General features: G+C 40.8%; 1 protein-coding gene across 2 annotated transcripts in view; it reads right to left on the minus strand.

The window, feature by feature from the left end:
* Positions 1-484: 484 nt before the first annotated feature.
* Positions 485-22,964, minus strand: part of LOC115212416 (IQ domain-containing protein K-like) — a 74,856-nt gene continuing 52,376 nt past the window's right edge. For both annotated transcript variants that reach the window (XM_036503061.1, XM_029781325.2), the window contains exons 4-7: positions 18,048-18,100; positions 13,415-13,492; positions 9,638-9,722; positions 485-874 (exon numbers count right to left, since the gene is read on the minus strand). In XM_036503061.1, coding sequence (XP_036358954.1) covers positions 707-874; positions 9,638-9,722; positions 13,415-13,492; positions 18,048-18,100 — 384 coding nt within the window. In that variant the 3' untranslated portion in view covers positions 485-706. The remainder of the gene's footprint in view (positions 875-9,637; positions 9,723-13,414; positions 13,493-18,047; positions 18,101-22,964) is intronic.

Genomic DNA, 22,964 nt, shown 5'->3' on the forward strand with positions numbered 1-22,964 from the left:
ATTTATGTATTGACTCCGGTATATATATATATATATATATATATATATATATATAAAATTATATATGTGTATGTACATGTGTGTATTATTGTATTTGTAGCCACCACCACTTGTTGACAACCAGTGTTGGTTCGCTTACATCCCCATAACTTAGCAGTTCAGCATGGAGATTGACATAATAATTACCAGGCTTTAAAAAATAAGTACTGTGGTCAATTTGTTTGACTGAAACAAATAAAAGATAAAAGATTAAAGATTTAAGGTTTAATACTTTATAATTCACTATATATATATAAAATTATATATGTGTATGTACATGTGTGTATTATTGTATTTGTAGCCACCACCACTTGTTGACAACCAGTGTTGGTTCGCTTACATCCCCATAACTTAGCAGTTCAGCATGGAGATTGACATAATAATTACCAGGCTTTAAAAAATAAGTACTGTGGTCAATTTGTTTGACTGAAACAAATAAAAGATAAAAGATTAAAGATTTAAGGTTTAATACTTTATAATTCACTTATATATATAAATGCCTCAAACTGTTATTTTTCCACAACCACCACTGTTATCATTATGCTTACATTATATCCACATCCTTTGTATGAAATGAACGTTACACATTCCATCAAAGAAATGATGTACAATGTCTCCCACCCGCCAAAAACTTCATTCATTTCTGTCGTATGATGTTTCCTCCAAGTTATTGAATAATGGTGGAGGAAATATTTTCGTCACTGTCTATTGCAGAATGATAGTTAGGCATTCTCTTGTTCCAAAATTCATTAACTTGTAGCCGTATTCCTCTGTTCTCTTCTTTCCAGTCCCACTGCCATCGTCGTAGTTCTTGAATTTCAGGCTGACAGCGTACCTGTGGCAGGTGGAAATATAAATGAAATAGATATATTGTCATTTTTTAAAAAACTGCTACGTATTGAGATCTTCTCTACATTATGAGTTCTTAAGCATAAACGACAAAAATCCATAATCAGTGAAATCTATAATTATCAAACGCGTCATTGCCAGTGCCACCTGACTGGCTCCCCATGCTGGTGACACATAAAAAGCACCATTCGAGTGTGGTCATTACCAGTGCCGCCTGACTGGCTCCCCATGCTGGTGACACATAAAAAGCACCATTCGAGTGTGGTCATTACCAGTACCGCCTGGCTGGCTCCCCATGCTGGTGACACATAAAAAGCACCATTCAAGCGTGGTCATTACCAGTGCCGCCTGACTGGCTCCCCATGCTGGTGACACATAAAAAGCACCATTCAAGCGTGGTCATTACCAGTGTCACCTGACTGGCTCCCCATGCTGGTGGCACATAAAAAGCACCATTCAAGCGTGGTCGTTGCCAGTGCTGTCTGACTGGCTCCTCATGCTAGTGGTACACAAAAAGCACCATTCAAGTGTAGTTGACGCCAGTACAGGGTGCAGAAGTATCCGAAATATAACATCTGAAATTCTTTTCTATTCCATGCACAAGACCCGAAATTTGGGGGGAAGGGGCCAGTCAATTAGATTGACCCCAGTATGCAACTAGTACTTAATTTATTGTCCTAAAAAGGATGAAAGGAAAAGTCGATCTCAGTGGAATTTGAACTCAGAACACGAAGACAGACGAAATACTGCTAAGCATTTCACCCAGTGTGTTAACATTTCTGCCAGCTCGTCGCCTTATAACCTCTGATATTGCCTGATATTTGTCATGATAGCATTAGCCAGCAAAGTGTCATCTAATGAAGATACTAACTAAATGGTGTAATTAGTTCATAATAGCAAATCATTTAGCAACGGTACCAGTCTAAGAGGAGTGTGAGAGTTAAGAAGAGCAACGAGCATTGAAGTCACTGACAATAATGACAACAGAGGTGTGGATATGAGATAATCAAAGATCTTTTCATTGTTTGAAAGTGTTTGAAGAAAGATGGAAGCAGCAGAGGAATTTAGAGGAATGATACTTTGAGCCAAGGTAAATGAAAGTCTTTGTGGCTGACATCCAGATGAAAGAAGCGTGTGGAGAAGAGAGATGGAATATAGAATGCACCACAGCAGAAGAGCTGAACCAGATGCAGAGGATGAAAGAATTATGATTTGTGATTTAGGTGTTAGTTGGCTCAATGTTGGACTAAAATCCATGGATGCTGATGTAGAGAAATGAAAACTATCAAACTGGTTGATATTTGAGCAGAGTGAAAGTATTAGTACTTACCATAAAAAATATGTAACACTATATCCTCTTGGAAATAATATAACTTGACAAACTAAATATAAAAGTATGATAACATTTTAAATGATAGAAAGAACTCTGAAACTTTTATATAAATCTTGTTCAAATATAACCTTGACTGAAAATATATTTCTTGTGCTGGTTTTAGTCATTAGACTGCAGCCATGCTACCTTGAAGAATTTTTGTTGAAAGAAATACTGGATTGTTGCTATCGACCTTAGTACTTATTTCACTCTGGAATTCATTTTATTAATGCCTATTTGTCAAACCACTAAGTAAAAGAAGATACAATATAAATGACACTGACTTCTGAGACTAGAGTAAACACATACACTGTCATACACCAAACATACACACGCATAAATATTCACGTTCAAACACCACACACACACACACGAACGTGTGTGTATGTGTGTGTGTATATATATATATATATATATATATATATATATAGTTAATCCAAACATGAAAACACAAAGAGAAAACACAACAACGCGAGGACGTGGAACAAATATAGTATTATTGGATGCTCAGGAAGGAAGTATTATTGGACGCTCTTCATCGGAAACATAGGAGAAGGAAAGATCCAGAGAAGGGAAGACAGAGGAAAAAATATCGCCAGTAGTACACACGTGGTCACATTTTGAATGCATATATATATGTATATATATATATGTATATATATATATATATATATATATATATGTATACATCATCATCATCATTATCATCATCCTTTAATATCTGTTTTCCATGATGGCATGGGTTGGATGGTTAGACAAGAGCTGGCAAGCCAGAGGGCTGTGCCAAGCTCTATTTTCCATTTTGGCATGGTTTTTATGACTGGATATTCTACCTAACACCAACAGGGTTACAGAGTGTGCTGGGTGCTTTTTGCATGGCACTGACAGGGTCACCGAGTGACTTGCAAGATAAGACAAAATCCCTTCAACTGGAGTAATATTGAGGGAAGTGGCTGTGTACAAATTGATGAGAAGTTAACAGAATAATAGTGGGTAGAGATAGGTACCTCACTATAAGAGGAGATACAAGGACACTCCAGTTGGGAACAGAAGGGGAGAAAGAGAAACTTAGAGGGAAAGATAGAGATGGATAGAGTGAGAGAGAAGGTGTATGTGTGTATATATAAATGTGACCGCGTGTGTACCGTTGGCAATTTTTTTCCTCCGTCTTCCATTCTCTGGATCTTTCCTTTTCCTATGTTTCTGACGAAGAGCTCCGCTCAAAACGTAAAACTCTCCTTCTTCCCTTCCTTCCTGAGCATCCAATAATACTATATTTGTTCCACGTCCTCGCGTTGTGTTATTACTTCACTTTACCTCAGCAGAAGGGTCGTGTATTGAGAGTTACTTGATAACATCATTACTGCTGGTGCCACAAAAAAAGCATCCAGTACACTCTGTAAAATGGTTGGCTTTAGAAAGGGCCTCTAGCAGTAGAAACTATGCCAAAGTTCTTCTGAACTTAAGACTTAACTGAAGCTAGACTGAAACCAGACTGAAATCTGGACTGAATTCCAAATTGAAATGGAACCAAATGAAACCAAACTATCACTCTATCTCTGTCTGTCTGTCTGTCTGTCTCTGTCTATCTATCTATCTATCTATTTATATGATGGATTCTCTTGTAGTGAACAACAGATGAGGGTTCACGAAAATAAAGTGGTAATCATGTTCTATGGACATGCATGTGTCTCTTGAGGTCTGCTGGTGCCTTGCAAACGTTTTGGTAAATGGAACAACATTAGGACACTATTTGCATGAGTGCTTGTGGATCATTTACTCAGTGTTTTCTTGAGTGGACAGCAAGACTTATTTTGCCCTGTACCACAAAACCACAATGACAGCTAAAGTTTTCATTTAGGGGAGCGGTGTTTTACCAACGTGCCTCTATGCTAGTATGAAGTTGGTTCCGATGTTGGAGTCGACTTTGCTCAATCTATTCCATCATCATCATCGTCATTTAACATCCATTGTCCATGCTGGCATTGGTTGGATGGTTTGACCAGGGCTGGTAAACTGAAAGGCTGCACTAGGCTCCAGTCTGATTCGGCATGGTTTTCTATGGCTGAATGCCCTTTCTAATACCAACCACTCTGAAAGTGTAATGGGTGATTTTATGTGTCACCAGCACGAGTGCCATTTGCATGGCACCAGTATCTGCCACAACCCCGTGATTTTTCTTGGCTTGATGGGTCTTCTCAAGTACAACATAATGCCAAAGGTCTCAATCATTGCCTCCATGAGACCCAACACTCAGAAGGAACTCAGCCACTTTGCCACCCTGAGGCCCAATCCTCGAAAGGAACTCAGCCACTTTGCCACCCTGAGGCCCAATCCTCGAAAGGAACTCAGCCACTTTGCCACCCTGAGGCCCAATCCTCAAAAGGAACTCAGCCACTTTGCCACCCTGAGGCCCAATCCTCAAAAGGAACTCAGCCACTTTGCCACCCTGAGGCCCAATCCTCGAAAGGAACTCAGCCACTTTGCCACCCTGAGGCCCAATCCTCAAAAGGAACTCAGCCACTTTGCTACCCTGAGACCCAATCCTCAAAAGGAACTCAGCCACTTTGCCACCCTGAGGCCCAATCCTCGAAAGGAACTCAGCCACTTTGCCACCCTGAGGCCCAATCCTCGAAAGGAACTCAGCCACTTTGCCACCCTGAGGCCCAATCCTCAAAAGGAACTCAGCCACTTTGCCACCCTGAGGCCCAATCCTCAAAAGGAACTCAGCCACTTTGCCACCCTGAGGCCCAATCCTCGAAAGGAACTCAGCACTTTGCCACCCTGAGGCCCAATCCTCAAAAGGAACTCAGCCACTTTGCTACCCTGAGACCCAATCCTCAAAAGGAACTCAGCCACTTTGCCACCCTGAGGCCCAATCCTCGAAAGGAACTCAGCCACTTTGCCACCCTGAGGCCCAATCCTCGAAAGGAACTCAGCCACTTTGCCACCCTGAGGCCCAATCCTCAAAAGGAACTCAGCCACTTTGCCACCCTGAGGCCCAATCCTCAAAAGGAACTCAGCCACTTTGCCACCCTGAGGCCCAATCCTCGAAAGGAACTCAGCCACTTTGCCACCCTGAGGCCCAATCCTCAAAAGGAACTCAGCCACTTTGCTACCCTGAGACCCAATCCTCAAAAGGAACTCAGCCACTTTGCCACCCTGAGGCCCAATCCTCGAAAGGAACTCAGCCACTTTGCCACCCTGAGGCCCAATCCTCAAAAGGAACTCAGCCACTTGCTACCCTGAGACCCAATCCTCAAAAGGAACTCAGCCACTTTGCCACCCTGAGGCCCAATCCTCGAAAGGAACTCAGCCACTTTGCCACCCTGAGGCCCAATCCTCGAAAGGAACTCAGCCACTTTGCCACCCTGAGGCCCAATCCTCAAAAGGAACTCAGCCACTTTGCCACCCTGAGGCCCAATCCTCAAAAGGAACTCAGCCACTTTGCCACCCTGCGGCCCAACACTCGAAAGGAACTCAGCTATTTTGCTTCTGTGTGGCCCAACATTCAAAAGGTGCTCTTTACATGCCATTGGCATTGGTCCCAGTTACAGGACACCAGCATCAGCCATGACTACGATTTCACTTGGCTTGACAGGTCTTGTCAAGCACAGCATATTGCCAAAGGTTTTGGCCACTAGTCCTTGTCTCTATGAGGCTCAAATTTCAAAGATCATGCTTCACCACTTCATCCCATGTCTTCCTAGGTTTACTTCTACCACAGGTTCCCTCCACAGTTAGAGATCAGCACTTCTTTACACAGCTGTTCTCGTACATATGCATCACATGACCGTACCAGCACAGTTGTCTCTCTTGCACACCACATTTGATGCCCCTTATGCCTAATTTTTCTCTCAAGATACTTACACTCTGTCGAACATGCACACTGACATTGCACATCCAGCAAAGCATACTGGCTTCATTTCTTTCAAGCCTACATATGTCCTCAGCTGTCACAGCCCATGTTTCACTGCCATGTAGCATAACTGTTCACACACAGGCATCATACAATTTGCCTTTCACTCTGATAGCGAAGCCTTTTGTTGCTAGCAGAGGTAGGAGCTCTCTGAACTTTGCCCAACCTAATCTTATTCTCATAGCTATGCTCTTGAAGCATTCACCTCCACTACTAACTTGGACACCTAGATAGCAGAAGCTATCTACTACCGCTAGCTTGCTCCCCTGGCAGTTAATGGAGTCTATTTTCTGCATATTTTCAGTGTTTATTGTACCTGTGCACCTTCCACATATAAAAGCTAGTTTCCCTTTTAACCCACCTCTGATATCGCTGCACCTTTTATGTGTCCAAAGCTTACATTGGGTGCATCTTATGGAGTTTCTACCTACATCTTTTCTACAGATTGAGCAGGGCCATCTACTTGACAGGATTTGTGGTTTGTCTGCCTTCCTGCTCACCAAGACTTTGGTTTTTGCTAGGTTAACTCTAAGGTCCTTCGATTTTAGACCTTGCTTCCATGCCAGAAACATCTCTAGTTCTGGTAGTGATTCAGCAATAAAAGCAAGGTCATCAGCATAGAGGAGCTCCCAGGGGCAGCCTATCTTAAATTCCTCTGTTATTGCTTGAAGGACTATGATGAACAAGAAGGGGCTGAGCACCAATCCTTGGTGAGCCCCTACTTCTGAATTTTTCGCTGTAGTCATTGCTAATCCTCATCTTGCGGGTAGCATCCCTGTACATAGCTTGTACAGCTCTCACCAACCACTTGTCTATCCCTAGTTTCTGCATTGACCACCAGATAAGGGATCAGGAGACCCTGTCAAAGGCTTTCTCCGAGTCAACAAAGGCCAAGTACAGAGGTTTATCTTTGGCTATGTATTTCTCTTGCAGCTGTCTTACCAGAAATATAGCATCAGTGGTGCTTCTCCCAGACACAAAACCAAACTGCAACTCATCTAGACTAACTCTCCCTAATTAGTTGTGCTATGACTCTCTCTGTAATTTTCATCCCCTGATCCAACAATTTGATACCTCTGTAATTATTTCTGTCTAAGGCATCACCTTTATCTTTATAGCAGTTGACTATGGTACTGCTACACTATTCATTGGGTATGACTCCTTTGTGAACCACCTGATTTATAATACAGGTAACTAGACCATAACCCATCCCACCAGATATTTTAAGTATCTCAGTGGTGATTCCTGATGGGCCAGGAGCTTTCCCTGTCTTCATATCTTTAATTGCTTTATCTACCAAGGAACTATCATTTTGGTTAGCTGGTCTCTCAATTGGGTCAACATTTGGCAGACTCTCCTCCTCCTATTCATTCTCCACATTCAGCAGCCTTTCATAATGACATTTCCAAGTATCTTTCTCTGCAGAATCATTAAATGCAAATGCACCATCATCCATACAGACACATTTCTCTCCAATGGCATCACGATTTTCTCTCACACTCCTCCAGACAATCTTTATTTAAAAAAAAAACGCAGCCCCAAACTTCTGCTCTTTCATTCATTCATTCATCTAACAGATAAGTTGAATGCTTATTTATTATTTCACTTCCCCATCAATCATACATGCTTTCTTATCTATCTAACTATTTTTAACTAATTTCTATATCTATCTAATTATTTTAACTAATTTATCCATTACCCATCTCGCCTCTCGTGTATTCATCAACCATCGTGTATTTGCGCCTTCTTCCTCCGGACAATCTTTATTTAAAAAAAAAAAACGCAGCCCCAAACTTCTGCTCTTTCATTCATTCATTCATCTAACAGATAAGTTGAATGCTTATTTATTATTTCACTTCCCCATCAATCATACATGCTTTCTTATCTATCTAACTATTTTTAACTAATTTCTATATCTATCTAATTATTTTAACTAATTTATCCATTACCCATCTCGCCTCTCGTGTATTCATCAACCATCGTGTATTCGCGGTGCACCCGCCCTGCCCACCCCCACCACCAATACCGGATATCTCTATATTTTTGCTCCATCCATACCGGATGTCGCTTCTCCCACCACCATAATAGGTGTCTACTCTTCGAACCACCCTCTTCAATACGCTATTTCACCATGCATTACCCCTCTCTTGATATCCTACGTTCTACTTGCCTAGAACCTGTCATCATTTCTCTGAACCACCCCTCCCCACTGGTGCTCCCCTATATTTCTGCACCCCCCCCACATAAAAAAAAAGCACCATCCGAACGTGGCCGATGCCAGACCCCTCTGGCACCTGTGCAGGTGGCACGTAAAAAACACCCACTACACTCGCGGAGTGGTTGGTGTTAGGAAGGGCATCCAGCTGTAGAAACTCTGCCAGACTAGACTGGAGCCTGGGGCAGTCCCTTGCTCCCCAGACCCCGGTCGAAACCGTCCAACCCGTGCTAGCGCGGAAAACGGACGTTAAATGATGATGATGATGATGATGACTGTCTTGCAATCTGAAACACTTCAATTCTTTGGTCCACATGTCACTGAACATAGGCAAACTTCCTCTTTTCTGGTTCTCCCTTGGCTAGATATACCTCTCCTAGCTTCCGTTCTGGCTATCTGATACAGTTTCCTGCTACTCCCACTCATCCAGGCCTGTTTCTTTGGTCTAATGGCCCTGTCCACTGCATCGTTCCACACCATGTTACCCTAGGTTTGGATGGGACTTTGCACCAGCTGCAGATTTGGTCTTTGGAATTCCCAGTTGCACTCTATGTCACAAGTCTGTAGCTCGTCTTCCCTCTCATCAAATTTTGCCATTAGGATATCTCTAAATCTCTGACCATATATATATATATCTGTCTTTTGATCCTATTTAATATACTTATATAATATAATTTATATAATATAATTGTATAAATATATATCTAATGTAATTAAGCATAACAACTAAATGCCTACTGTAATTAAGCATAACAACTAAATGACCAATGTGACTAAGCGTAACAACTAAACGCCCAATGTGATTAAGCATTATCATCATCATCATCATTTAGTGTCCGCTTTGCATGCTAGCATGGGTTGGCCGGTTCAACTGGGATCTGGGAAGCCAGAAGGCTGCACCAGGCCCAGTCTGATCTGGCAATGTTTCTACAGCTGGATGCCCTTCCTAACGCCAACCACTCCATGAGTGTAGTGGGTGCTTTTTACATGCCACCAGCATGGGGGCCAGGCGAGGCTAGCAACAGCCACGATCAGATGGTGCTTTTTACGTGCCACCGGCACGGGGGCCAGGCAAGGCTGGCAACGGCAACTAAGATCAACTTGTCTAAAGTCTGTGACACTATTAAGACATGAGACATTTAATGACATTTAACTGCAAAAATACTATATTCACACACACACACACACAATGGTTATAATGGTATTTATGATAATTGTAATATTGTAGGAATTGATGAAATACCTTATATCCTCGCCAAAATGACTGTATCACAATACATGCCTCTTCGTCACTCCATAGCAAAGATTTTGGTAATGCTACTCGGGTACTGAAGTGAGATTGAGAACTGGTGTCAGACAGGGAGGAGAAAAAAACAACAGGCAAACATGTAAACAACACCATCCCAACAACTATCATCATTACCACTATCATCACCACCACCACCATCACCACCACCATCACCACCAACAGCAACAACAACACCACCAACACCACCACCACCACCAACAACAACAACAACAACAACAACACCACCATAATCACAAACACCTTTACTAAATTCATCACCACCACCACCTACAACACTATCATCATCATCAACATCAGTATCACCTACATCACTGCCACCACCACCATCACATCATCATCATCATCATCATCATCGTGGTTGTCATCATCAGTCATTGTCGTTATCATTATTATCATTATCACTGTTGTCATCATCATCATCGTCGTTATCGTTGTCATCATCATCATCATTACCTCATCACCATGACTACCACCACCACCACCACCACCACCGTTACCATCTCACTGTCACCATCAAATGAAGGGGCCTTTCTGTGGTACTTTCACTTCCTCGAAATAACAGCCAAGTCCCTCTCAGATCACACGTACCAGTTTAAAGACTGGAAGGATGCATATTGGATAATGTAATCCTAAATAAGTCCAAAGAAAGAGGAACGATTAAGCAGTTAGGGCTGGGAAGCCTTTTGACCATAGGTCTGCTGAATCAGGTCTGGTCTGACCTAGGGCTAAACAGCACCATCAGTAGCAGCAGCAGCAGCAGCTGCTGTTCAAGAATTTGGACCTGGAGATCTCCATTTCCAGCGACTTCGAGGGCCACCTCCCAGTGGTGTCGGGTGTCAACGAAGAGCCCTTGACTACAACAAGACGACCAAAGTTTTGTTTTTTCCAAGGTCTGGGGTCTCCTGCCCCTAAGCCCTAGACCATCACCTAATCAACCTTACCCGTCTTGTTGCTTAACAACAGCAGCAGCTACCTCTACCACAATTCTCTCTACCACTGTGATTTTCCATGTCATCATTACCACCTCCACTTCTACAGCCTCATCCTCATCATCATCATCACTACCTTGAAGAATTTTTTTCAAAATAATGATTTGGAGGGATTTTATACCTTTAGCCAAATAGTCTGATATTTTGGTTTTGTAATAATGTTTTTGACAGAATAATATTCTGTGTCTGGAGTTATGTTTTGTCATATGGAGCCAGAAAGATGGGTGGAAGGGAGGAAGAGAGAGGGGAAAATGATAAACAGAGAGGTGTAGGGGAGAAAGACAGTGAAGTAACACATGCATGCATACACACATGCACACATGCACACACGCACACACACACACACACATACATACATACCCCTATTTTCAAACGGAATTAAAAAGCACCATTTGAGCGTGGCCGTTGCCAGTACCACCTAACTGGCCCTCGTGCCGGTGGCACGTAAAAGCACCCACTACACTCTCGGAGTGGTTGGCGTTAGGAAGGGCATCCAGCTGTAGAAACTCTGCCAGATCAGATTGGGGTCTATTGCAGCCATCTGGTTCACCAGTCCTCAGTCAAATCATCCAACCCATGCTAGCATGGAAAGCGGACATTAAATGATGATGATGATGAATTAAGCAATCAACAGGCATATTCCAAATTAAGGCGGTGAGATGGCAGAAACGTTAGCACGCCGGGCGAAATGCTTAGCGGTATTTCGTCTGCCGTTACGTTGTGAGTTCAAATTCCGCTGAGGTCGAATTTGCCTTTCATCCTTTCGGGGTCGATAAATTAAGTACCAGTTACGCACTGGGGTCGATGCAATCGACTTAATACCTATGTCTGTCCTTGTTTGTCCCCTCTGTGTTTAGCCCCTTGTGGGTAATAAAGAAATAGGCATATTCCAGGGTGATAGCCCATCTGTAATGCTGCTTGTACCGGCAGTGAATCCTTTGTCAGCCTTGTTAACAAAATTCCAAGGTTACATGCTGGGATATGCAGAAAAGAATAAAGTTAATAACTGCAGCGTGGAAGGTGTTTATAAGCCTGAAGTTTTGTCAGTAAACAGGTCGCGGTCTCAAAGCGACGAAAATATTTTGACAAATTTAATTTAAATGTTGGAGTGAATCTAATGGTTTTTGTGTTTTTCTTAAATGGCTTATAAACACCTTCCACGCTGCAATTCTTTTCGTTCCAGCACACGATCTCAGATCAAGTCACTCGCTATGCAAGTACATCTCCGTAATAAAGTTAATGTTGCCCACATATTTTTTGTTGAAAGCCTAAAGTTATATTCTGGTAATATGACCAACAAACATTAAGAGACAATTAGATCTCACAACATTCACACAAGATATAGGAATGGAGTTTGGGCAAGATAAATGTTCATACCAAGGAAAGATTGATGACCAGGCAAAGAACATGTACATCAATAACTTGCCTATCTCCACTGTCTCTAATGAGACCTCAAAATCAATGAGAATGTTGCATACATTGGTGCTGTAACTAAAGCCAGAATAACAAAAGAGTAATTCCGTAGACTCGGGAAAATATGGAACACAGAGCTGTCTGCATTTAACAAAACCATATCTCACAATGCTTTTGCAGTACCAGAGCCAGTACCAACATTTGGGATATTGGATTGGATACGCAATCATCATCATCATCATCATCATCATCATCATCATCATCATCATCATCATCATCACCACCATCATCAGTTAACATCCGCATTTCCTTGCTAGCATGGGTTGGACGGTTTGACTGAGGACTGGCGAGCCAGATGGCTTCACCAGGCTCCAATCTGATCTGGGATCTGGCAAAGTTTCTACAGTTGGATGCCCTTCCTAACACCAACCACTGAGAGTGCAGTAGGTGCTTTTATGTGCCACTGGCATGAGGACCGTTCAGGCAGTACTGGCAATGGCCACACTCAAATGCTGTATTTTTACGTACCACCTGCACAGGAGCCAGTCCAGCAGCACTGGCAAAGACCTTGTTCGACTGTTGTTTTTCACATGCCACTGGCACAAGTGCCAGTAAGGTGACACTGGTAATGATCACGCTCAAATGGTGCATTTTATGTGCCACCGGCACGGGAGCCAGTCAGTGGCCCTGGCAACGATCATGCTCGGATGGTGCTCTTAGTGCTCCACTTGCACGGATGCTAGTCATGCAGTGCTATCATCGAATTTATGCAAACTAGACATCAAAACAGAGAGGTACTGACCACCACTGCCAACTTCCTCATTAACAGTGACACCAATGGGATTTATGTGAGATGAAATGATGGGTGTCTATCCATAGTAACCATAGAGCTTGATAAGTCTTCTGACTTGCCAAATCCTACCAAACCATCCATTTCATACCAACATGGAAGGAAGGTGTTAAATGATGAAGATGATGATGAAAGCGAGAGAGAGAGAGAGAGAGAGAGAGAGAGCGAGAGACACCAAAGAAAGAGAGAGAGAGAGTAAAAGAGAGGTAAATGGAAACAGAGAGAGAGAGAGAAAATAAGAAGGGAAAGTGAAACTGACAAGTGAGAGCTGTCAAATGTCTTGATGTAACATATATTGGAAGTAAACAGAAGTGTTGATATAAAAGCATGGTAGCCAACAGAATATATGTAGAGTATTGTTGGGTGGCATCTTGCCTATGCAGCAGGGAGAATGCAGGACACAACAACAATAGTAACAACAATAAAAAGAGTAATATGAAAATAAGATTTGATATTTACTGGTCTTTAAGCCATTCTTTAACAAATGGAATATCCCACAAAGTAACATCCTGCCGATCGTTATAATTTGGATTGTTCCTAGAAATATGAAATAATAATAATAATAATAATAATAATAATAATAATGATAATGATAATAATAATAGCAATAATAATAGCAATAATGATGATGATGATGATGATGATAATAATAACAACAACAATAATAATAATAACAATAACAACAATAATAACAATAATGATGATGATGATGATGATAATAATAATAACAACAACAATAATAATAATAACAATAATGATGATGATAATGATGATGATTTTGTTTATTGACTACCAGGGCCCAAGACGTGGAGGACAATATCAAACAACGAGGTACCATACAAAAACAGGTAGGGTTTACATGGATCAAAGAGGGGCACTACAACATTAAAGGATATAACAAAGGATATATGAACAGAAGTTAGAGGAATAAATAATAAATAAATAGAATCCCCAATAGTGGGGCAGTCTACTTAGGGTAACTCAAGATAAGCCCCATGCAAAAGTCCCAGATTACTCAGCCATCCCCAAGGCATGGGAAGTGCCATCTTTCAGTTTCTTTCCTCCTACTCAGAAAAACATACTCAGAGTAGATCTGTGGCTTATCAATGTATACAGTGGATTTCTTTGTCCTGGGTTTCGGGAAGACAATCAGCAAGAAATGGAAACAAAATTGAAAGAAGAAGAGGAATAAATAATAATAGTAATAATAATAATAATAATAATAATAAATAATAATAAAATAATAAAATAATAATAATAATAATAATAATAATAATAATAATAATAATAATAATAATAATGGTTTCAAATTTTGCCACAAGGGTAGCAGATTTGGGGCAGGGGTGAGTCAATTACATCGACCCCAGTGTTCAACTGGTACATATTTTATCAACCCCAAAAGGATGAAAAGTAAAGTCGACCTCGAGGGAATCTGAACTCGGAGCGTAGCGACAGGCAAAATGCTGCTAAACATTCCGTCCAGCGCCCTAACAATTCTGCCAGCTTGCCACCTTAATATAATGACGATGATGATGATGATGATGAGGAGGAGGAGGAGGAGGAGGAGGAGGAGGAGAAGAAGAAGAGCAACAACAATAACATCAACAACAGTAGTTCCTAATTTAGACACAAGGTCAATGATTTTTGATAGGAGGGGATTTGTTGGTATGCTTGACCCCAGTACTTGACAGGTGCTTTATTGTCCTGGTGGGGATGAAAAGCAGCATTGACCTTGGCAGGATTTGGACTCAGAACAAAAAGAATCTGGAATAAACACCACAAGACATTTCTCTTCATTGGAGCATATTAGTTTCATTCCTTTCTGGTCTTCTTATGTCCTCTGCCTTCAAGGCCTATGTCCTCTGCCTTCAAGGCCTATGTCTCACTACCATTACTGTTCATACACAAGCATAATGGACTCTGCCTTTTACTCTGAGGGAGAGAATATTTCTTACCAAAAGTGAAAATAATTCCCTGAACTTTTGCCAGCCTCTTCTTATTCTAGCAATTATACATTTTTACTACAGCTTCCTCCCTTGCTAATTTGGTCACTTAGGTAACAGAAACTATCTACTAACTCTAGAAAACCTCCTGGGCATTGGAGAGAATCTACTTCCTAAGTTTATTGCTTCTGTACATCCACCGCACACGAAGTCTACTGTCTCTGTCAACCTTGCTGTGATTGTAAGGAGATGCAAAATGTGCAAAACCAATGCATCTGTGAATCAAAGAGATCTACTGTGTGAGAATGTGCTTCGCAAATGGTGACCCTTGACCCCCTTTTCATGCCCATGCACATCATCTCAAAATCTCTGCAGACTAATGGGCCTCAATACCTACTTACATGTAATGGACTATAGCATCCCAACCCATTCATACAGAGAATGCTGGCAATAGACTGACATATTTGATAAATGAAATCTTGCCTTCCTTCCCATAAGAAATGGAAGATTAGATGGTTCAATTTGGTCAGATATGGCGTGAGACAAGGCACATAGACCAGGAGATAATAAATTAGAGAGGCAATATAGGTGTTTGCCTCTACTGTTCTGACCATTCAGGGGTAGCTAGCTTCCTCTGAGCCCATCACTGAGTGAACCTGATTGCTCTCTTTGAAACCAATTTCCAGTTCCTGTGCACCAGGGTTTCTGGACTGAACCATATCCTGAGCACTTTAACTAGAGAATCCGTTCAACGAGAGATTACACTTTGAGGTGCCAAGTTGCAAGCCCACCTTGATACCTAATGTGTCTAACACCATGATACTGACGTCATCTGTGCATGTTGACATAATGCTTCATTATCCCTGTTCAAGCAATGCACCTCAGCTTCTGCAGCAATGGCTCAGGAGCCAAAATGTATTGAAGTATTTAGAAAGAATACTCTAGAAAGAATGAGCTTGCAATACCAAACAACTCCAAATGGTGGCCAATTATGGCCACCACTTAACAGAACCCTTTGCATAATACTGTAATACAGCTTCTGAACACTTGATCAAAACAGACAACTCTATGCGGCAGGTATTTAAAGGGAAAAATTTGACAAGGCGCAGGAGTGGCTGTGTGGTAAGTAGCTTGCTAACCGACCACATGGTTCCGGGTTCAGTCCCACTGCGTGGTATCTTGGGCAAGTGTCTTCTGCTATAGTCCCGGGCCGACCAATGCCTTGTGAGTTGATTTGGTAGACGGAAACTGAAAGAAGCCTGTCGTATATATGTATATATATATATGTGTGTGTATGTGTTTGTGTGTCTGTGTTTGTCACCCTAGCATTGCTTGACAACCGATGCTGGTGTGTTTACGTCCCCGTCACTTAGCGGTTCAGCAAAAGAGACCGATAGAATAAGTACTGGGCTTACAAAGAATAAGTCCCGGGGTCGATTTGCTCGACTAAAGGCGGTGCTCCAGCATGGCCACAGACAAATGACTGAAACAAGTAAAAGAGTAAAAGAGTAAAGAGTAAGACAGTCAGTCACCGGCTGACACTCGCTGACAATACATCGAAGAGGCCAGGGAACAGAAGAAAGAACACACGCACCCAACACCAGAAGCTGAAGACACCTCCGAAAGGAAGGGCCCCGCAACGTCAAAACGGTAGAGGAGTAGGGGCCGAAACCAGATGTGGTTCCTCCTGATGATGTCTTGAACTAACTGGATCCTATAAAGGAGCTGCTGTGGTAGCAGACCACGAAACACGGTTGAAATTCCTCCTATATCTATTCATGTATAATACCCATTTGTTTTCTCCACTCATTATTCTTGGGATGATCATGGGTGGGTAGAGTCCTCAGGTACCTCCTCCGTAGGATTTTATTAGAATCAACTCTCATTACACTTTCTGGTTGGATTCTTAAGTGCGACCAACTAAGACTATGGATATATTATTCAATCATCACATCCTCAATCTACCTCGTGGTCTCCTGCCAGGAGGCTCATCTTGAATCTGTCTTGCAATTCTTTTCTGTGACAATCTAATTCCATGTCTGCAGTACCAGAGCTGTGACCACTCAATGGAGAGGAGTAGTATCTCAACCTGAAGAGACTTTCTGATCTTCGCGCTAAGCACCTTGCTGAGTAATGTTACTCCAGTGGTCACTCTGAAAAGCTCTATCTGCGACGATTTCATCTCAATCGAAGGAGAGGGGCTTTCTCCATCTGGGTTGCGGATCCATGGAATAAGCTGCCGGACGAGATAGTGAACATGCCGACGACCGCTTGGTTCAAAGTCTCCCTCGACCACAAATGGCCTGAACTCTTTGCATGAACACCCTCCCTGTACATAACTCCATGTCCCCCTATATGGCCTTGCTTTTTGCTTTTTGAGCCAAAAATTAACTTAACTTAACTTTGGAGGAACCCCATTTGGCCACTTATATTTGTAATCATACACTTTCAGTCATTACCCTAGTTGGACTCATGATTGTAAGATTGTGATTTTGGCTTCTGGACTGGGCAGTACATTGTGTTCTTGAGCAACACACTTCATTTTACGTTGCTCCAGTCCACTCAGCTGGCAAAAATGAGCAATCCTGCAACAGGCTGGTGTCCTGTCCAGGCAGGGAATATATACGCCATGGAAACCAGGAAACCAGCCCTTATGAGTTGGCATGGCTCAAGAAGGTAACTTTACCTTTTTTTTTAATCATTACTCAACATTCATGTCCATAGATGAGGATGGGCATGGAAACCAAATCAAAGACAGAGAGTTTGGCTTTTTTTACCACTTACAATATGTGCTTGTAAATAATGCACACCCACAATTATGGTCAATGGAATCTTGGAAAAAATATCTTTCATGCATAATATGCACTGACCTACCTTTAGTAATATGATATATGGGAAAAGGAGTTTAATCAGATGTATAATTGTTGTATAAAATACATTAGAAATTGTTCATGCATCCTAAACAATTATATAAAGCAAATTCATAGATGACCTTTGAACTTCAATGGTGTAAGCTATAAAAGTACACTGGCTGAAAAATCAACATTGCAGAAATCACACAATCAATTTTTTTACATTAAAAAAAAATGTCTATTACACATGAAAATACAGTAACTGTTTGACCAAGCTTAAAATCTAAATTAACTTACTTATACAGATATTCTGTCAGGAAATCTGCACAGTTAAATTTGGTTCTTTTCCTCTAAAAGAAGAAAAGGAAGAATAAAAGTATTGTATATAAAAAATTAATAACTGTTAGCAAAACTGTGTTTAAATGTTTTAAGAACTATTAAGAATTTGAATTTTAATCAAGTTGTCGTTCAGGCTCAAGGGAGTGCTGAAAAGATCCTGGTTTGGGATAAAAGAAAATACAGGAGTATCAGTTAATAATTTTATTCAATGTATTTCCTTCTCAGAGTCACACACTTATTGCAATGGTCCTTCAGTTTTTCTAAGCCCTGTAAAAGAACTTGGAAGGTTGAATCTGCAACCAGGCCTTCTGCAACACCCTTAAAGCCTGTTTCCTTTATTTAAGATAGTAGGGTACGATTTAAGGGAGATTTAGCAGCTGGTTGAAGAACTCATAGAGGTATTATGTGTCCTGATAATGATAAATATTCATTTATGATAAAAATATGTTCCAAAGACTACCGTGGATCTCTAAAGCTTTGTTGTATTTCAAAGACCACAGTAGGTTTCTAAGGCTGCATCGTATTTCTAAGACACACAGCTGGATGCCCTTCCTAACACCAACCACCTTATAAAGTCAGCTGAATGCTTTTTACATGGCACCAACACCAGTGAGGTCTGTTTTGGCATGTAAAAGCCCTGCCAAAACAGTGAAGCCTGGTGCAGTTTTCTGCCTAGTCAGCTCCTGTCAAACTATCCAACCCATGCCAGCATGGAAAACAGACATTAAATGATAATGATTATGATGATGATGCTGTCTTAGGTTACAGCCTGTTTGTAAGCCAGCTTAATATTAAATATAGCAATTTGGCTGTGCGACATTCCAATCCTCACAGCCCCATCTTTTTATAAGAAACACTAAAGCCAACTGTCTCAAACCAACTGACTCATAAGGTAGGGGATTGTCCATATTTTCATGGCATTTAGGCTGAGAGTGCAGGACCTCCCATTGATGGGATGCCAGTCTATCATAGATTTAACCTCCAGGGGCAATTAGCATTCGTTTTTAGTTGAGTGCAAAGGAACAATATAAAATGAAGTGCTTTGCTCAGAGACACATCACACTGCCTGACCCAACGATTGAGCCAATGAACTAATGACTGTGATCCTAACACCTTCACATGAAAAACACTGCTCTCAGATATTATCAATCCTTTAGCATTCTGATTACTCAGTAAAATGTAATGCTTATTTATTCACATTGTTTTCAATTGATCACACATTATCTCCTGGCTTCAAGATGTCAATAATGTGACTGCTTATTTTTAGAAAGGCTTGAGAGACTAAATCTGATCAAGTTAAACATAAAACAAAGACAATATTTGAGCCAGATATGGCAGGTTTAAACGCCAATGGGTTGATTGTGCACCCATTGTTATATAAAATCCAATCCACTGTTGTTTACATCTATAAAGGTAAAGTTACCTTCTGGAGTCATGCTGACTCATGAGGGCCAGTTTCCCAGTTCCATGGCATATAAATTGCCCACCTGTACAGAACACCAGTCCATCACAGGTGTACTCATTTTTGCCAGCTGAATGGACTGGAGTAACATGAAATGAAGTGTTTTGCTCAAGAATACAACACATTGCCCGGTTCAGGAATCAAAACTATAATCTTAAGATCATGAGTCCAACACCCTAACCACTAAGCCACACACCTCCACTGTTTACATTTATGGTCTAATGCAGTGCTTTTCAAACTTTTTGCTGGAGCGGAACCCCAAGGAAACATTCCACTGGCTCGAGGAACCCCTGTGCAATAATTTAATAGTCTTATGCACACATATCTGCACAGGAGAATTAAAAATTACTGCCGATTTTAGCAGTTTTGTAACTTCTTGCAGAACCCCTGGACTCTACTGGCAGAACCCTATGGTTCCGCGGAACCCTGGTTGAAAACCACTGGTCTAATGAGACCCACACTATGATGTGATTTGATCATTACAGAATGAAATGCTTATATAGGATACAATATACAATGATTATATAGGATACAATATACAATGATTATATTAGTATGTTGTGATATCCATGTGTCTCATTCTATAACACCGATATCAGGAAAAAAGTGAATATATATTAAACAAGACACTACTTTATTTGAAGAAACATAGACGGTAGAGGTTTGGATATTTGTGATTAGTTGTATGAAACGATATACAATTAGTTATTTTACGAATGTAGATGAGCTACCAATCAACAGAGCAACAGATGTTATAATGATCATATTAATTATAATGAAATTATTAGAGCGCTACTAATGATCTATTAACAATGTTGTCAATGTATCTAATGTCATATGAATTAGACAGGCCAGATTAACAGTGTCCGAGTTTTTATACACTATTAAAAGCTATAAGTTGCTAATTTTTCTCTAGACAGAAGATGGATAATCTTTCTCGGATGACTAGAAACTAAGTTCGATTGAGCCCATTTTTTTTCTGCCCACGAAAATATAAAAAAAAAAAGAAAAACATGGAGTAAACATGTTGTGGTTATTTTTCACAATCAGGCTAAAAATATATTTTTACCAAAAAAAAAAAAAAATGTACACCTTTCATTACATCATAAATTATCCAAAAACACAGTAATACATTAATTAATTGATTTATCATGTTGTCAAACCAGTTGAACTATGTCCTATTAGTATACATGTGTCATCATCATCATCATCATCATTTTAATGTTCATCCCCCCTTTACCATGCTTGCATGGGGCTGATAGAAATTTTTGAAGCAGATATTCAATGGTTAGATGGCCCTCTTGTCATCGGCCCTCACCTGCAAGGTAATATTTCATCACGACCAATGTTGGAAGTGGATACCACTTCTATGACAATGACACTCATTTTACAACTAACATGCAATGCCAAGGCAAGACTCTAAATACTTATAAACTAATAATATTTCTATGAACAAAAGACAGACAGTGTTTCTCTGATGAAGGTCTAAGAAGAATAAAAACTAGTCTAGTTGTTTCCACAAAACTTAGTCTTATATCTAATGTTATACAATTCCTTAAGAATGCTGAAAGTGACCCCATAAATCTCAGTCTAAAAACACTCGAGTATTACATAGGTTTCCACCATTTCAGTTAAGTTACAGCAGGGAGGCACATTACCCTTCTGTTCCTCCTGAGAACAACAAAACAAGTACCAGTAGTCCACTAATTTAATTCAATTGGCTACATCTCTTTCTCCCTAATAAAAATTGGCCCAGTGCCTAGTCAAAAATCAATCGATATTTAATAACTTCCTGGTAGGTTAGCAAAATCAATACCAATTCAGGCTATTGTCAGGGAAGATAAAATTAAAAAAATTAAACTGAAAAATAAATAAATGTAAAATAGAAATAAAATAACTGGAATATTCTTCTATATTCTTCTCACGTGGTATCGTGGAAAAACAAAAACAAAAAATTGGTGTGAATAATTATTGTGATGTTAATATTTAACTTGTGTGAGGTGGAGGAGGGATGCTGGAGATGCTGGAGATGATACAGCAAACATTGGTCTAACGCCAAGTCCAAGGAAATCAATACAACTGATGCAATCGCAGTGGAGATAACGGAGAGAACTGAGTGTCAAACTACATGCATTGCAGTATTTAGTTTTGCCCCGCTGTGTTTCAGGTTCAAACCCTGCTGAGTTTAGGGAGTTAATTTCAGCTGATTGTAAGCTCCACCCTTTCAGGTACTATAAAAAAATTTGGTCATGTGGAAAATTGAAAGCTGTCAATATCTGATGAGGGCAAATGCAGTAGAGATAGCTGTGATGACCCATATTAAATGCAATACAGTATTAAATTTATTCTTTTACTTGTTTCAGTCACTGAATTGTGACCATGCCAGGGCACCGCCTCGAAGAGGTTTTTGTTGAATGAATCAATCACAATATTTTTTAAACTTGGTACTTACTCAATCAATCTCTTTTTGCCAAACTGCTAATTTATGGGGAGGTAAACACACCAACACTGGTTGTCAAGCAGTGGTGGGGAACAACCACACACACACACACACACACACACAAACACACACACACACACACACACACATACGCACACATACACATATGCACACACACACATACACACACATAACAGGCTTCTTTCAGTTTCCATCTACCAAATCCACTCACAAGGCTTTGGTCATCCTGAGGCTATAGTAGAGACACTTGCACAAAGTGCCATACAGTGGGACTGAACCCAGAACCATGTGGTTGGGAAGCAAACTTCTTACTACACAGCTAAGGTGGCTAACTGGCAAAGTCATTAGAGTGCATTGTACAAAATACTTGTGGTGTTTATTCTGGGTCTTTGCATTCTGAGTTCAAATCCCACCCCCAGTCTACCTTGTAACTCATCCACTCAGGGTCAATAAAATAATGTACTCTTCTAAGCTGGTGAGTCTAGTAACATTGTTAAAACATTGGATGGGATGGTTGGTTCACACTACTCCGTAGGGGGAATAGGGCCGGTTTCCTGGTTTCCCTGGCATATATATATTTCTCCCTGGACAGGATGCTAGTCCATCACCGGATTACTCATTTTTGCCAGCAGAGTGGACTGGAGCAATGTGAAATGAAGTGTTTTGCTTAAGAACACAATGCATTGGCCTGTCCAGGAATCGAAACCACATTCTTACAATCATGGGCCAAATACCTATTTCTTTATCACCCACAAGGGGCTAAACATAGAGGGGGACAAACAAGGACAGACATAGGTATTAAGTCGATTACAGCGACCCCAGTGCGTAACTGGTACTTAATTTATCAACCCTGAAAGGATGAAAGGCAACGTCGACCTCGGCGGAATTTGAACTCAGAACGTACTGACCACTAAACCATGCATCTCCACTTTGGATGGGATGCTTTGTGGTA

Source organism: Octopus sinensis, linkage group LG5 (assembly GCF_006345805.1).
Source record: "Octopus sinensis linkage group LG5, ASM634580v1, whole genome shotgun sequence".
NCBI lineage: Eukaryota > Metazoa > Mollusca > Cephalopoda > Octopoda > Octopodidae > Octopus > Octopus sinensis.